The sequence below is a fragment of the Poecilia reticulata genome, linkage group LG8 (assembly GCF_000633615.1).
Source record: "Poecilia reticulata strain Guanapo linkage group LG8, Guppy_female_1.0+MT, whole genome shotgun sequence".
Classification (NCBI taxonomy): domain Eukaryota; kingdom Metazoa; phylum Chordata; class Actinopteri; order Cyprinodontiformes; family Poeciliidae; genus Poecilia; species Poecilia reticulata.
In genome coordinates, this window is record NC_024338.1 from 8,111,067 (window position 1) to 8,127,821 (window position 16,755).

Genomic DNA, 16,755 nt, shown 5'->3' on the forward strand with positions numbered 1-16,755 from the left:
AGCAAAAGATGGTTCTAGAAAGGGTTCATTCAAATTTATGCGTGTTAGAAAAATGAAAACGATCCTTCGATCCTTTTCTTTTCATTACAACATTATGGACCATTTTGTGTGTTGGCTTGTCACAACAAATCCCAGTTTAAATATATATATATATATGTTTTTTTTAAGCTTAATTTGCATCTAAATGCAAAACTGATCTGAACTTCATAGAGGAACGTTAAATGTTCAACATTTAGTAAACCACAATGAGACGTCCCCCAGAGCGAGGCACTGTGACGAGATAATCCTGTCTTCACTCTGTTTATGCAGAAGAGAAGGTCAAAGGAGTTCACAGAGTCCTGATATATTTTACATGATTGGATCAAAATGAAATCTAAATCCAGATTTTAGTTCACTGATTGAAATACCCCGGCAAGCCTGCAAGGAGAAGTGGGGAGGGAGTGATGGATGGATGGATGGATGGATGGATGGATGGATGGATGGATGGATGGATGGATGGATGGATGGATGGATGGATGGATGGATGGATGGATGGATNGGATGGATGGATGGATGGATGGATGGATGGATGGATGGATGGATGGATGGATGGATGGATGGATGGATGGATGGATGGATGGATGGATGGATGGAACACACACCAGTTAAAATCAAACCCAACAAGTTCAGTTAATGAAACTTAACATTCTAGAGAAAGGCAGACGACAAAAAGTCACGATTTGGAATTTCACAGTTGTGTAAAATGTAGCAATTTAAGATATTTCGTCCATGTATCTTTAAGCGGAAAGTTAAAATTCACATGATTGCAACTAGCAATCATGCGACTGCTAGTTGCAGTCACATAGAAATTCCTACACAATTCCACATGATTCTCATCTCCATCTGGGTTTTCTCCCATTGAAGTGGATTCCTATTGTAGAATTTCAACCAGGCCAATCAGAAAACAGAAGGAGAAGTTGTGAACGATGATGGCGTTTTTCTGCGCTGTTTTAGTGTTGCAGTCTATCGTAGTTTTAGCAGTGGCAGTGTAGGAATTAATTGAAGCCTTTCATTCCTCGTTGGCCATTCTTTCAAATATTGATAACATTAACAGCCATTTTGTTTGGCTTGGGTCTTTTATGTTGATGTTGATGATTGTTTACATCTTTAGCTTCATAGTGTCAAGCGGGACCGTTACATATGACACGGACAAATGTTAGCGATTGAGTAAAGTTTCAAACTTCAACAGACGAAGCAAACGTTTCCTAATAACCAACYGTCCAGATCCTCTGTAGAAAGCAAAGTGTAGAACAAGGGGCTGTTTTTTTTTTATCAACCTACATTGCAGATATTCTAATTCTGAATCTCATTCACATTTTGCTTTTGTTTAGGTTCCTAAACTCTTTGGTGGTTCTTCAGATGCACCTCATCAGCCATGGAGACCTAAAGTCTGGGGACACAGCGCGGTCTGTCGTCCCACCGCGGCCCATTCACAGCAATGACAGGTGCCATGGGAAGTAGGTCTAACAGGTGTGTAGCCTCCATATGGGTAGAAACAACCTCCACCTTCAGGCTTTGTCTGACTGACTGTAGGTTGTTTTTAGTTGTTATAAACCTTCCTACTGCAGCTGTGGTTGTCTCACATCGTACTGTGAGAATATAGAGGGCTTGTTAATATGGCTTGGCCGGGTGAGTCAGCCCCAGCTCAGGGGTATTTACAGCAAGAGGATCTTCAGAAAGGCCAAGGCCACCCTAAATTATTCTGCATGTAGGCAGGCAGAGATCTACAACAGTTACTCAGCTGAAACGGATTCACCATGTTAACACAGAAAGTTCAGCATAACCGGGTCTAAAATGTTCTATACCCACGAGGTTCTGATTATTTACGTCTTCTGTCTCTGGGTTTTGTATGGGTGAGCCAACCGAGTAATCGCTGACTTCGCTAATGGAGTATTTCCCCAACCATATCGATTATGTGTCAGTGGGTAAATGGATGATCAGCTGGGAGTTTTGCCATTTACCTACATATGGAAGTGACATAAACATGTGTCACTGACGAAATAGGTTGTCAGACTGACACTGATTCAAATCTAATCCCGTAATCTCATGACAGCAATCCGTCTCAGATCGCTAAACTGAACTCACCTTCCCAGCAGGTAATCCTCCGGGAGAGACAGGTTACTTTGGATGAGCCACTCTGTGGAACAGTAATTTGGCAAATTTTAGTGGATTGTGTCTAACTGAGAGATTTGACTGAGTTACATGTGGTGTGTTTCCATGCATGTTGCTATGAGATTCTCTGTTTCCTAAAACGTAATCGGGGATCCCAAAGATAAGTGTTTGCCTTGATCTTTAGTTCTTTGTGGTGTCCGGTGTACAGATTATTTTCTGCTGACTACAATGTCAGTACATTGTCCTATGAAGACATTTTGTACTTGTACTTTTAAAGAAGTGCCACCGCTCTTTTGTAGGATCTTTCTCTGCGACTTGAACTTCACAGTTACGAAGCACTAATACTTTTGCACCAAAAATATCTTCATAATGTTCTTTCATCTCTTTCGTGATATTATTTTGTTTTCAACAAATGTCAGGATAAGTGTAATGTGTTTATGAATTAATCTGTAACATACGATGTGGATGAAATATTTACGCACCCTCACCATGGGAATGAATGTCCTACTAATTTTGAGTTTTTAAATGATAAATTTGGGCCATTCATTTTCAAGTGTGTGACTTATTTAAGAGCATATGTTTGATCGAAAAAATAAAAAATAAAAAATAAATTCAAACTCCCGATTTTTTATTCTTTCAAATGGTTTCTTGACCTCAACAAAAGAAAGACTCAAACGAATCCTCAAAGGCCCCAAAAGAAAGTGACATTCATGCTGATGCTTGAGTGTACTTTAATTTCGTAATCGTTCCTCAATAGAACATTATTATTATATTTTACCTACATACATATAAAATATTTAATATTAATCCCACCCTTTGACAGGTACAGCATTGTGTCAGACATCATACCGGAGGAGGAGCTGCAGAAGATTTCCAGCCTTGCACTCTACAACGGTCACAGTTCTGCCAACGTGAAGGAGCAGAGTGACGCGGAAAGAGAGGACGGCAGAAGGAGGCCCGGAGCCTCCACCGTGGTGCCCGGCTCCAGTGGAAAAAGAGGCATGAGCAACTACAACGGGAAGGTCCTGACAAGGGGCTCCAGCCAAGTCCGGAGCCGTTTTGTGAAGAAGAATGGCCAATGCAACGTGGTGTTCACAAACATGGAAGACAAGAGTCAGCGCTACCTCGCCGACATCTTCACCACTTGCGTGGACATCCACTGGAGATACCTACTGCTTATATTCTGCACCAGCTTCCTGATCTCATGGCTGATCTTTGGTGTAATCTTTTACAGTGTCGCTTTTGCACACGGGGACTTTGATGAGCCCAATAATCAGAAATCTAATGTGCTGGTGGCAGGAATGTATGGAGCCTCCTCTGGGCACGCAGTCGGTGGGCAGACACAAAGGATGCCCTGCATACTGCACGTTCAGGGCTTTGTTGGGGCGCTCCTCTTCTCCATGGAGACCCAGACTACTATTGGCTACGGCTGGCGCTGTGTTACAGAGGAGTGTCCTCTGGCTGTGTTGACAGTGGTTATACAGTCCATTGTTGGTTGCATCATTGACTCCTTCATGATTGGCACCATCATGGCGAAGATGGCACGGCCAAAGAAGAGGAACCAGACCCTGATGTTCTCCAAAAACGCTGTCATTGCTCTTCGCGATGGCAAACTGTGTCTGATGTGGCGGGTGGGCAACCTGCGGAGGAGCCACATCGTGGAAGCTCATGTCCGTGCGCAGCTCATACGATCATATGTCACAGCTGAGGGTGAGTTCATCCCTTTGGAACAGATGGACCTCAACGTGGGCTATGATGAAGGCACAGACAGGCTGTTTTTAGTGTCTCCACTGGTCATAGTCCATGAGATAGACAAGGATAGCCCCTTATACACCGTGAGCCGAGCTGATCTGGAAGCAGACGACTTTGAGATCGTTGTGATCTTGGAGGGGATGGTGGAGGCCACAGCCATGACCACACAGTTCCGTAGTTCTTACCTCGCAAGAGAAATCTTCTGGGGTCACAGGTTTGAGCCGGTGATCTACGAGGACCGGGACAGCTACAAGGTAGACTACGCGCGATTCCACAATACCTACGAGGTCACATCAACGCCCCATCTCAGCGCAAAAGAGCTCGATGAAGCGGCAAGCCGAGAGTCCTCCACTGCATCTCCGGCATCAGCACATAGGTCTACGCAAGATTTGATCCCGCGGTCTCTGACCGCCTTCTGCTACGAGAACGAGGTCGCGCTGAGCTGTGCGGAGGAGGAAGAGGAAGACATATTTGACTCCACACAGATGGTAGGGAAGGACAGGGCAGAGGAGAGGAGGACTTCTGTTGACTTTCAAAGCATGTTTCATGACACAGCAACCATAACCTCAGGCAGTCACAATGTCATGTGTGTTCTGGACATGGACAATAACCAGATGGAGTTTGACATCCTACAGACTGCGATTCCTCTCGATCCAGTCAGCTATAAGAGTGAGCAAGAGGCCTAAAGAGTGGGAGCTTGGGTTATTTGTCCAGAAAGTTGGATGTCTGTTCAGCTTACATCAGCAAGAACAAAAGCTGAAGCTCATTTTGCCTTTCCAGTGCTTTCTTTCTTTCTTTTCTTTTTTTTAAATTTATTGTTATTGTCTTTTCACATATTGTGTTAAAATTTCAGCAGTATAGTTTTTCCAAGACTGCAATGCTTGGAGGGCCATAATGATCAAGGAGACTGATTCAGCATGTGGACAAAATATCTCTGATGAATTTAACTGAGTTCATCACCAAATGAAAGCACAAGCATGTTAAGACCAAGAATTTAAAGTATACTTTAGAATGTGTGTGTGTTTCAAAGTTACCTTTGTATAAAATACTTTATTTGAAATGCAACTAAAAGATTTTAGAAGAAAGCAACTGATTTAGTTAAAATTTCTCTGCATTGTACTGAAAAGCTTACAATTTCAGGGGGCAGTTCTGACTACATCCCTGAAGCAACTTAGCCATTTAAGCAGATGGGTTTATTTGCATTTCTTAAATCAGCAGTTCAGGTTGTTCTTCAGTGGAGTTGTGTGGAATAATTACGACCAGTCACAATTTAACCTGGCGCAGCAGTCACAGCGATCTGAGGAGCTCAGATATTCTCCTGTTAGAGTCAAGCTAACAGCAACTTAGATATTAGCCAACTGAAGCAATGCTGCATTAAAATGACACACCAGCTCAGAAGGATATAATACTTAGATATTCTTCAGTTTTGTTTTTAAAACTTTCTTGCAAATTTGCAAAACTGATTATCCATTTAGCCTCACATCTGCCAACCCAGACCTCAACATCCATAATGGCTGCCATGCATTTCTCACAAAGCAATTATTGCAGTAGTAAAAAGTCAATTTTCTCTTTTGTCACTCTTGCAATTTTTTCTCCATAAGTCATTTACCATTCTTAGCGCTGTACATATTCTGCTGTTGAACGCTTTGCTGCAGTGTTTGTCATTGCTTGTATTGCTAATAGTAGTTAGCTTCAGGTAGGAATTATTATTAGATTTACCTTGTAAAGCATTAAAATTATCTTTGTAATATTTTGTATGTGCACAAACTATTGCTGTTTATGCCTGATCCTACAAACTCCTCTGACTGCTGTCTAGTGCAGGGAAGCTAATGACTGCTGCTAGCTACTCCACGGTGCCCCACACAAAAACAAGTGAACAAACTTCACATCTAACACAGCTTTTTTATTGCCTGTTTTGAATTTTCGCAAAAGACCCTGCATTTCAAATGTTCAGTGGTTAAATTGACTTTTATGTAAAATAAAATGTAAATTAGATTTCAGATTATATGAAGACGAAAACAGATTGATTTGCTACAATTGAAAATAATCAAAGTAGGAGTTTTTTTTTTTTTTGGTTGATTATTTGCTTGGTTGCATATTTAGTTGTGCTTTTCCAGCTTTGTTTCTAGCGAAAGTGCGATGAGGGAAGTGGCTTTAAGTTGAATCTGTACTGTTGCTGTTTGCCAAACGTCTGGAGTTTGGAGGGGAAAGGCGGAGGAGTGCCTCTGATCCCATATGCAAGTAATGTAGAGAACAGGGCAGTTTAAGTGTACTTGGTGTCTGTGACGGCAGGCAGGGTGAAAGGTCGCCGCGAGGCCCGAACAGGAAACAAAAGGGTTGAAGGCTGCTGGTACAGTCATCGGACATGTTCAGCATGTCGCTGGATTTGCACAGAGAGGATTAATTCAAGAGTAACTGAATGTCATGGGAAGTGCTTCGGTCTGAGTTGGTGCAATGACTGTATAATAGATGATATTACAGGATGACAACTCCTCTTAAAGGGACAGGATGATGAGAGGTTTGGATGCTATATGTGATCTAAATCTGATTTTAGGGACTTTGTGTATAAACGATTGTTTGTTAAGGATCAGAAGCCATTCATATACATATACGTAACAAAAAAGCAAGAAAGCTGGTTTGCATTTGAAAATGTAAACAAGAACAAAATTATGAAAAAAAAAGAAATAATTAAAAGAAAGTTGGAAAAGAAAAACAAAACATGAAAGAAGTTCAATTTGACATTTTAATCATTTCAGGATGTCTTTACCAAGCAGCTCATTAAACTACAAAAATATCTGAAATTGAGTTTTCCCATTTGTACGGAAGCCTGTAAAGGCCAGCAGTTACGTGGGGAAAAAAAAAATTAGGACACCCTACATGAAAGAACTGTTGGAATAATGTTCTATGAGTAGATGAGTGTGAAATGAACTATTTGAACACAAGCAGCGGACGTTAACCAGATGTAGAAACTTCACACCAACTGTGAAGCACGGAGGTGGAAGAGTCATGGTTTGGGGGTCGTTTGCAGCGGCAGGATCGGGTCATGCAGAATCCACCAGGACTTCCACCGTGCAACAGGAACATCTGTGAAAACACGAACGGAAAAACAGAAGAGTGGCATAAAAATGACCAAAAATGAACCTTAACGAAAAGAGTCAAGACAGCAGAAAGTCAAAAACCAGACACTGAGATTATTAAAATGCTGTGGACTAAGTAGCTTGTCAAGGTAGCTACAAAAAGACGGGGTGTCCTAACTTTTTCTTTCTCTAGAAAATATCATTTGTTGACATCTCTTCACTTTACCAGGTAAATTCGTTAGAATGTATGCTGATTTGTAAACAATTCCCTGAAAATGTACTATACCCAAAAACTGCGTTCAATCACTGTGGTTGTCCTAAGATTCAAATTACTTTCACTTTCTGTGTGAGACTTTTTTCTGCTTTAAAGGCAAAAACGTTGCTTTAAATGATCAAGTTTTTGTTCACACGTGCAGCAAGCAAATGTAGCATTGCCGCTTTACAAGAGACAGACTGTAAATTGTAATCTCAAAGAACTGATTTGAATCCTTTTCAAAAGTTTAACCACATTTATTTCCTTTTCTTTATAGCAATTATATGTCCTTGTATTGATTGAAGGAAAGTATCATCACCCAAATCTGAGTAAAAGATCTTAATAGAATATATTTTTTATAAAATAGCTGAAGTTTAAATGTAAAAATACAAGAAAAAACTTTAAGCAGAAGCAGAAACATTTATCCTTCAATGGCACACTGCCAGTCAAAAGGTTTTTTTCTTTTTTATAAATGACAGATCAAAATTTATCCGTCTGTACGCCTGTATATATTTATGTTATCATCCATATTTTTCTTACATTGTTACATTCTTCATTGACTGGACAAGCAAAAGAAGAAACAGGTTTATTTTTTTCCCCTCACCGCTTGTATCACCCTCTTATGGTGGCGCCCTGAGCGCTGAGCCATATCCCATAAATCAGAGCTACTTCTGATGATATTCACAACTTGATTTTATGTTTAACTTTGTGCTTCCATAAGATGAACTCGGTCTAGAAAAAGAGAAAAATGTATGCTGTTTTGAGCTGTATTACTTGACATGTGCACAATGGTACCAGGTTCTTCCCGAACCGTAAACCAAGCAGATTCTTTCGTTACTCCTGTTATTTCATTTTCAGTCTCTTCTTGCAGAGAGCATGGAGCACAACTGAAAGAAAAACGTATTTTATTAATTTATTTTAGGAACACCTGAAATACAGAGCACTTTAATTTTCCTTGTTCACCTTTGACGTTGTTAATAAATGTCTACGTTATCCTATCGCTTCGTTCTTTTTACAAAAAGTTTGGCTAAGATATTTATGCTATATCCAACTCCAGCCACTAGATGTCCCTGTGGTCGTTTTAACACTAAAAAAAAAAAAACACGAACAGAAATTCAAAACCCGTTGGAGAAAATTAGTATAAATCATGAAAAACTGGGTTTTTACACACTTTTCATTTAAAAAGTATTGCAGACTAAACTTTCAACAGCTCCCCTTCCTTTGCATTGACCGCAATTGGTAACATGGATTAATTTTGCTACCGCTTCACCAAAACATAGAGAAACTCAAACCCTTTAAACCACTGAGGCGACACTGTGGGACATTGTCATGGGAGTAAAGAAATCTGCTTTGTTCCTGATTTCAGTATAATTTTTTACCCCATGAGACAAGTTTGTACTCATGTATAGTTAGAACTGAGATTTTCTCTTTATGAACATATAAGACGTTACTGATATTTAGAGCTAATTCAACACTTGGGTAAAAATACAGAATTACATGTTTTTTCCCCTCCTCTTCATTTATTTTATCCTCATTTACTCTTAGTCTGTTTCAACCGGTCAGACCATGTTTTCTGTTTATGTTCAGACAGTGCTCCCTGCTGGAAACACGTAAAATTACAGTGAAGACTTTATTTGTGTTCTATAAAATTAATTCTGATTCATTTAACAGAATTAAATTAATTAGAATTGCTCAAATTTTGAGGAAACTTGAGTAGAATTTCTTCACAAATAACCAATTTCGACAATGTGGAAAAATGTTTTAGACATTTTAGCAAATTTACTAAAAAATAGAGAACCAAAAAAAAAAAAAAAAACATATCTGCGTAGGTACTGAGACTTAAAGGGGAAGTATTTTATTTTTTTTATTTATTTTTTTTAGCTTTTTTGTGTTAGAATGTTATCCCCTCATCTAAAACATTCCTGGAGTGTTACTTTGATGCTTTCATGCATGTTTGAGAAATCTTTGAATCTCCGTGGCAACCATTCAGGTAGCTCCTGTGGTGGACTTAGCGCCGCCTTCCAAGCTGAGCTTCCTCCTCCAACGCGACTCCCCCACTCTGCTCCTTCAGACTAGCCAGCAGCAATTAGCAACCGCCTGGAGGAACTGCGCATCTGCTGAGCTCATTATACTAGCTTCTTCTGAGCTGGTAAAAAAATGTTAAAGGAGACATGTTGTGGTGGCTTCCTGAAGGCGGAGTTTCAAAAAGAGCAGGAGTTTTAAAGAGACAGAGGCCCGATTTCAAGATGTTAAATTACAAAATCAAATTTCTTTTAAGTCATATTTGGTATATATATATTGTTATGTAGTATTTTTATAACAACTGAAGGTCACATAATTACTTCATTGTGCTATTTAAAATGGCACTATGCCTAGAAAATACATAATACTGCCCCTTTAAAATTTTCGCATACTGTGTTGCCATGCCGACATGGATTCCAACATACATCCTCCTTAACATTTTCACTATGAGATTATGTTCCTGTAATAAAATACAATCTTTACAACAAGAAATAATGTCTGTCGGCTCTGAAAGCTGAATCTTCTGACGAAGAAAGCTTTGCTCTGAGCCGTCATGAAGATCCAGTCCTCGTGTTTCTTTAATTAAGCGTTCCTTATCTTTTGTCAGTCATTCTCAGGATGTTCCCATCAGAACTGTTAGTCCTATTTGGTCTATAAACTCCCAAACAACCAGCGAAGGATTTTCTTATTCTGGTGGACGAACATGAGGATAGAGGGGCCAGCAGCTCAGCAACCTCGGGCCTCGAGGCTATTCGCTTTTTATTAGTGAGTCAGTGAGTGAGTGAAGGAGTGCCATCAGCGGAAGGGTAAATTACAAGAGGCCGATCTGGACCACGTCGGTTATTAGGGTGATTTGGGGGCTCCTGCTGACTCCTATTGTGCATTGTCTCCAATGTGAGCAACGGGAGCCCGACAATGAGCCTTTGTGCGAGACGTTTAACTGCCTGCTAGCATGCTAATTATGGGATGTGCGTGTTTCTGTCTGTGCCAGTGAGAATCCGTCAAGTCCTGGTATTTTCCATCCCTCTCGTGGAATTTACACTCCTTCAATTCACCTTTCTCCTCTCCATCTTTCCCCCGAGGCGCTGATGCCCCACTGCTTTCTCTGTTACTGGCTGACCTCTTCGGTAGCTGCTTCCTGTTCTCACATCTTTTTCCCCACTATTCATACCGCGGTGGACAGTGGTTTTTGAACAGCATGATAGTCAAAAGCTAAAGAACTCGTGAACAACTCACAATGATTTCTTTTGTTTTTTTACCCACTGCTGGCTCTTGAAGCATTCTGTGATTTTATATCTTCTTGAATTTTTTTTTCTTTACTCAAAACTTGCTATATTAGCCATTTCCACACCAACACCCTCATATTCGCCATTTTCTAAACCAAATGGCAATCACGTTGCTACATTAACCATGTACTATGACTGGGGYTGTGACATTCATGTAAGAATCTGTTGGCACAAACAATAAAAGCAATCTTTTTTCTACTATTGGGCATTGTTGCARATGCCAGAGAAGCATCCCCTTTGCTTCTTTGCTCTGTGACAAGGAGAACAGRCGCAAGGGGAAGGAAAAGCAGGGAAGCATCTGGACGCGACTGCAATGTTCGCCAGAAAGATACCTCGAGTCTGTGTCAGCGCGTGAGTTGCATCACCCACATCATTTCTTCCCGTAATTATTTTCTCGATACAATGACCTATTTCATGCTGGCCAAATAAAATACATTTCTATAAAATTAAGGTGGTCTTTTGAATGGCTTTGATCAGCTAAATACATGATAAGTTTTTGGGGGGGTTTCTAACCCCCACTGCCATTTGTGTTTCAGACGTGTCTCTGTAGATTAAAAGAATTGATTGAGGCTTTAAAAAGCCTAACCATGACATTTTAAATCAGCCTATAAATGAATTTGCTTGTTTATGTTTTGTTTTTTTTAAGCCTGCCTCGATACCCTCACAATGTATAACTGTTCTTCCTAAGAAGAGCGTCTTGTTTCCAGCTCGGTGCCTTCAAGTCAAGGCGGTTCCACACAATTCCGCATCTCTGGTCATATGTCCATCCCTGAAACGTATGTCTGCATACGTTAGCTAAGCATGTGTTTGGGAACAAGCGAACATCAATGTCCACACAGATGTGCAGATAGGCGCAGCTGTGGGTCCTGAGTTTGAACCCTGGCTCACATGGGCAGAGCGAGGGAGGGCCGCAGGGTGAGAAGGCAAGAAGAGACTGATGCTGGTGCAACTTGCCATCTTCTTCTTGCCTTTCATCTTCGGCTCCCAGCGTCAAACAACAGCCCCCTTTGATTCCGGCCAACTTTACCACCAGCCACCCCCGGATCCCGCAGGCCTCCAAATGTTCACGCTGCTTAACTCGATGTTCCAAGAAAAACTCATGATTGGAAAATTACTTCTTTTTTAAAAATTTCCTCCGTGTAAATAAATTCTCGAAGAAAATGTCGCCGTATCTTCCTGCTCTGCCAAGCTCAGTTTTTTTGTTGTTTTTTTTGTCAGATACATCAAAGCAATTTTTTTCCCYCCGTCAACTCAAAGGAAGTAAAGCTGAAGTCAATTTCCTCTGCTCTAAAGCACATAGTGATACTAAAAGAGCTTTTAAACAACAAAAAAATATACAGACACAAAAAAGCCAGTATGATGRAGTTTTGAGAACTATTTTTATACGAAAGAGAAAATGAAAGTCCGTGATGGTTGCTGGTTAAATGTTCAGGCTTGGATCACTGTGCCCAGTTTCTTACATGCATTAAAGCCCAATTGAGTGATGTACAAACACCATTAAAGTAAGGTCATTTGAACTCTTCTTCATATGTGTTCAGATTATCAAATATAATCTGTTCTAATTGTTTATTTTTTATCTAACACTGGGGGAAAAAAGTGGTTCTGTTCTAGGTGAACAAAAAAAAGGTGTATTGTTTGACTCATTAAATACAAGATATTAATACAAGACATCAATTAGATGTGTTTTTGTAACTAAGGAAAAAGATCTTTGTAGAACATCAACCAGTCTCTAGCAGCGAATCCTCTGACCTCGAAAATGCACAAATTGGAATTCTGAAAATAAATTTACTTAATGGAAAAATGTGAATTTCTAAAAAAAAAAAAAAAAGAAAAAAAGAAAAAAAAATCTTTTTGGTAAAAAAACAAGATTTTGTGTGGTGATGAGGTGGTTTATCAGCTTTATCAAAAATAAATATACTTCACAAATATATAAGTATATTTTCCAGAAAACTTACTTTGTAGCTGCCACCTGCGTGAGCCACTTCAAGCATCCAGCATRCTGAGGAGAGGGAATATTCCATGCAGACAAAGAGTCTGCATAATGTTGCATAAAGTTAAATCTCATGTGTCATTCCTGTGATATTTGAGTAGCACCTCTGTAAATACAGTAGCAGTGGAACCTATGAGCAGTATGTTCAAAAGGCTAAAGGTCAAACTAACTTTGATACATAAAGATCTGTAAAAGGGTGAAGCTTAAGTTTTTACTTACTTAAAACAAACTGTCTTCGTAGGCCTTTGAAACACAAAGTAGATCTGCAATTAAATGAAAGATAAGAAGTTAGTTTACGGATTCATTTTCTAAATTTAACCMATGTTCAAAAAAAACTTCCAAAACACAACAATGCATGACAGYGATAGAATTATTTTCTTTTCACTAAAAACAAAGTGGCTGCTTGGCCTGTTCTCATGTGAATGACAAAGTTTTATACCGCAGTGCAGATTGGAAACTTACTTTTATGTTAAACATTTCTGAGATTAAACTAACTGAAAGGCTTTGAGAGGTTCATGGTCATTTTGAGGAGCTGCGTTTTGTTGTATAAATCTTGTATTTTTCTAGTCAGTGCTGCTGTATTCAGACTTAAGTGCAATAATTACCCGGCAGCACTGAATTTGCACCGGTATTAAGCCAGTTCTAATCCCGATGTTCTACTGTCATGAGATGATGTTTTTTATTTATTTATTTGAAGTCTGTGTGTATCTTGAAAAGATATAGCCGTAGTGAAGAACATCTCAACTACCCCAATTTTCTTTGGTATATTAAGACTAGCAACGCAGGACAACAAATTACTGTCTTCCTAATAACACTTTACGTTTTCCATGTTTTGTTACATTACAATCACAAATTTTTACATATTTTACTGGGATTTTATTTGAAAAATCAACACAAACTATAACATTTGTAAAGGGTAAGTAGTAAAATAAGAACAATGGGTAAGTACAATTATTTCAGGAAACACACTGTGGCGTGTTTTTATTCAGTTCTTTGACTCAAAACTTTGCACCTCCCCTTGTCACTGCAGTCAACTACTATACAGTATGTTACCACCAGTTTTGCAGTAGAAACAGCAGAATCATGTATGGCCATGCTTCTTGTAAAAGTACGTCAAACTCAGTCAGATTAAATGAACAGTCTCTGCAAACAGCAATTTTATAGTCTTGCCCCAGATTGTCAAATTAATTTTAAATCATTTTATAGCACTAAAAAATGCTGACACTAACTATGTTACTGTCAGTTGTTGTAAAAATGCTACAAAATATGACTTTGTATATTTAAAGCGTTTCCCAAACTTAAATTAAGAGGCCTAAAGAGGCCTACTTTCTTTCTGTACAAAAGAAAGTGTGCTCTTTCTTTTTCAGAAAGAGCACATTTGAGCACATCCTTGAAGGCGGAGCTAGGTCCAACCAGACGTTTTGTACAACTCAACGGTTGCCATGGAGATTAAAACATTTCTGAAACATGCATGACAGAATAAAAGCAACACTCTGGGTATATTTTTGATGAGGGAATAACAGTATAGCATGATGTAAAGCTAAAAAAAAGTAGATTTTACATAACACTGCCCCTTTAAAAAGAGGATACAAACCTTTTCAGATTTCTATTTAAAAGAAAGTGTTGAAATCTATTCATCTTTTTTTTTCCACTTACAATTATCCACTAGATTGCGTTGGCTTAGTTCGTAACATCCATCCATCCATCCATCCATTTTCTTTACACCCTTGTCCCTTATTGGGGTCGGGAGGGTTGCTGGTGCATATCTCCAGCTGACGTTCCGGGCGAGAGGCGGGTTACACCCTGGACAGGTCGCCAGTCTGTTGCAGGGCAACACTAGTTCGTGACATTGCAATGAAATACAATGACGCTTGTATTTCAGTACTAACAAACTGCAAAAACTTTTGCAAAACTGTCTAACTGAACAACATTTAAATTCCCGACAAAAACAAAAAAAATGTACATCTCAACATTAACGATAACGCCAACACAGCGACTAGATGCGTCTCAAAAGCACATTGTTTTGTTCAGCTACCAGCAAAGTGACCAAACTAAATGACTGTTTTATTGAGCATTTCGTTTTGTGTCCACGGGGGTGGAAAACCATTAAAACCGAATATTTTTAGAGGAGCACATCATCGCTGCGTGATGAGCTCCAAAACAGCAACCAGCAAGACATGAGACAGAAGCCGTCCAACAAAGGACACCTTTGTTCCCAAAGTCGAATTCTTCAACATCGTTTTCTACATTTTCCTTCAAATGACTCAATCGCCATGGCCCTCGCCTCTCATTCCGCTAAATTATCATTCTTCGACCACGTCCTCCTCGTCCCACGGAGATGCGAGCTGTTTGGGAGGTTTTCGCAGCGTATCTCTGAGACATGACAAGTACGATAAGCAAACAAATGTACAAATTTTCCCTCTATGGCACACGGAGCAATTCAGTGATAAAAAATAAGTTGCTGCTTTTATCCCAAGGGAGAAAAGGGACCCAAGGAACCATTGAGGTTTCTCTTTTGTCCTCTGCCCCCAGTGGGTTTCTGGCCTCTTGTTACAGATGCAGCTGCAGCCGAGCAGCACACAATTTTATGGTTTGCGGGTTAATGCAAAAGGACTTAATGTTGGTCTGGTGTTATGGGGATGCTCAGAGCGTCTGTGGCTGAAGCTGACCCAATGTACAACGGTTCACAAAGCAATTACAGTGGACCTGTTTAATGTGTATCTGTGGGATTGTGCAACAAAGTAAGGGCGTATTCTTCAGATTTATGTGTTTTTATAAAACAATTAAGTCTAACAGCACTTCTTCTCTAAATAATATCTGTTCTTGTCACTTGTTGAGCTCTCAGGAGAGCAATGAGTCGGCAGCAGGAGCGCAGCAATGTGGGCAGAGCTAGAAAAAGAACACTAGTTTAAAAACATCTACAAAATAAAAACACTTGAATGCTATTTGGACTTTTCACATGGCATTTGAAATTATGCTAAAAAATCTGCAACGGAGCACACACCTTGCACATTTTTAAGTTCAATTCTGACATTTGCTGTTATGACTATGAAGCATGGAGGGGAAGGTATGGTGATGTGGGGTTGGGTGATTCTGGGTGGCAGAAATATCAGAACCTTTCATTGCGATACCCCTAAATAAAGCTGAGGTCAAAGAATTCTCCTCACACAAGTCAGCTACTCGGTAAATCTGTGTGTAGTTATGTGTGTGTACTGTGGTCCAGTAAGAAGATATCAAACGTTAAAATATCAAACCACCAACTCATCTCCCAGCTGGACACGGTGGCATTAACCAGCAGAGCAGTAAGTAGGGTCATGTTTACTCTGGAGGAGCTGTGCAGCCCCAATCCTCAGAATCTGTTGCTAGAATGGCTATCAGCTGCACTCCACTAATCTGGTTGCTATGGAACAACATTCGGAGGAAAGCCAAAAAAAATTCATTTGCATCTCGGCACAGCAGATGTGGAGGAGCCAACGATCAAGAGGACGAAGTTAATCTGTTCAGATGATGAAAGAATTGGTACACTTTAGCACACATACAATCTAATTCCAGGTGGAGCTGTAGCGAAGATGTGGATTTGCAAACTATTGCCTCTGATTACAAAGGTGCACCACATTGTTCTGCTTTTTGTGTTTTTTTTATTATTTCGAAAACCATGTACGTTTTTCCTTTCAAATGCAAAATTATGCGATATACGTATCATTGGTCTGTTTGCTAAAGTCTAAAAATGTCAATCTGTGGTTGAGACGTGACAATGTATGAAGAGGGGGTCCTTTAGTCTTGATTTGTTGCTACAAAATAACAACTGGTGGTCAAAGAGAGATGAAAACTAACAGCAATGCACTGAATCATTAATGCAACACAAACAATAAGGTGTCTACTAAAAATTAACTTACCGAGCCATAACTGAGCACAAAGACATGTTGGTTACGACCAACCAGTAACGAGTTGTGCTCATGGATTACCAGCAGGGATCAGCTTAACGAAACTCTATTTGGTCTTTCGTTCTCATCTGGGATGCTCACCCCAAGTGACCCCTCCACCCCCCAACCCACATTAACCCCCATATATCAATTTCCTCTAGATGTTCCCCCTCACACAACAAGAAGTAACTGGACTCTTTCCCTTGGTTGGTCAGTGCATACATGAAACAGAACAACACAATGGGCTATTCATTAAAGCAGCAAAACACAAAGATACACACACACACACGCACGCACACAC

General features: G+C 39.8%; 2 protein-coding genes and 1 long non-coding RNA gene across 7 annotated transcripts in view; 2 read left to right on the forward strand and 1 right to left on the reverse strand.

Moving 5' to 3' along the window:
• The first annotated feature begins 1,426 nt into the window (after nucleotides 1-1,426).
• The window catches only part of sox10 (SRY-box transcription factor 10), a 30,331-nt gene continuing 15,002 nt past the window's right edge, over nucleotides 1,427-16,755 (forward strand). The window contains exon 1 of the mRNA XM_008415530.2: nucleotides 1,427-1,509. The gene's annotated coding sequence lies outside the window, so the exon portion shown is untranslated. The remainder of the gene's footprint in view (nucleotides 1,510-16,755) is intronic.
• Nucleotides 1,428-8,335, forward strand: kcnj4 (potassium inwardly rectifying channel subfamily J member 4). Its single transcript, XM_008415534.2, has 2 exons — nucleotides 1,428-1,509; nucleotides 2,975-8,335. Exons 1-2 carry the CDS (start codon nucleotides 1,478-1,480, stop codon nucleotides 4,587-4,589), a joined length of 1,647 nt encoding a protein of 548 aa, XP_008413756.1. The 5' UTR covers nucleotides 1,428-1,477; the 3' UTR covers nucleotides 4,590-8,335.
• Nucleotides 1,516-16,755, reverse strand: part of LOC108166492 (uncharacterized) — an 18,655-nt gene continuing 3,415 nt past the window's right edge. For 3 of the 5 annotated variants that reach the window (XR_001776847.1, XR_001776848.1, XR_001776845.1), the window contains 3 exons: nucleotides 12,751-12,794; nucleotides 12,497-12,637; nucleotides 6,633-6,987 (listed from right to left, as the gene is read on the reverse strand). This is a non-coding gene — a long non-coding RNA (uncharacterized LOC108166492). Of the gene's footprint in view, nucleotides 2,177-6,632; nucleotides 6,988-12,496; nucleotides 12,638-12,750; nucleotides 12,795-16,755 lie in introns of those variants that run through there. The other 2 variants (XR_001776849.1, XR_001776846.1) reach the window with 2 other exon arrangements.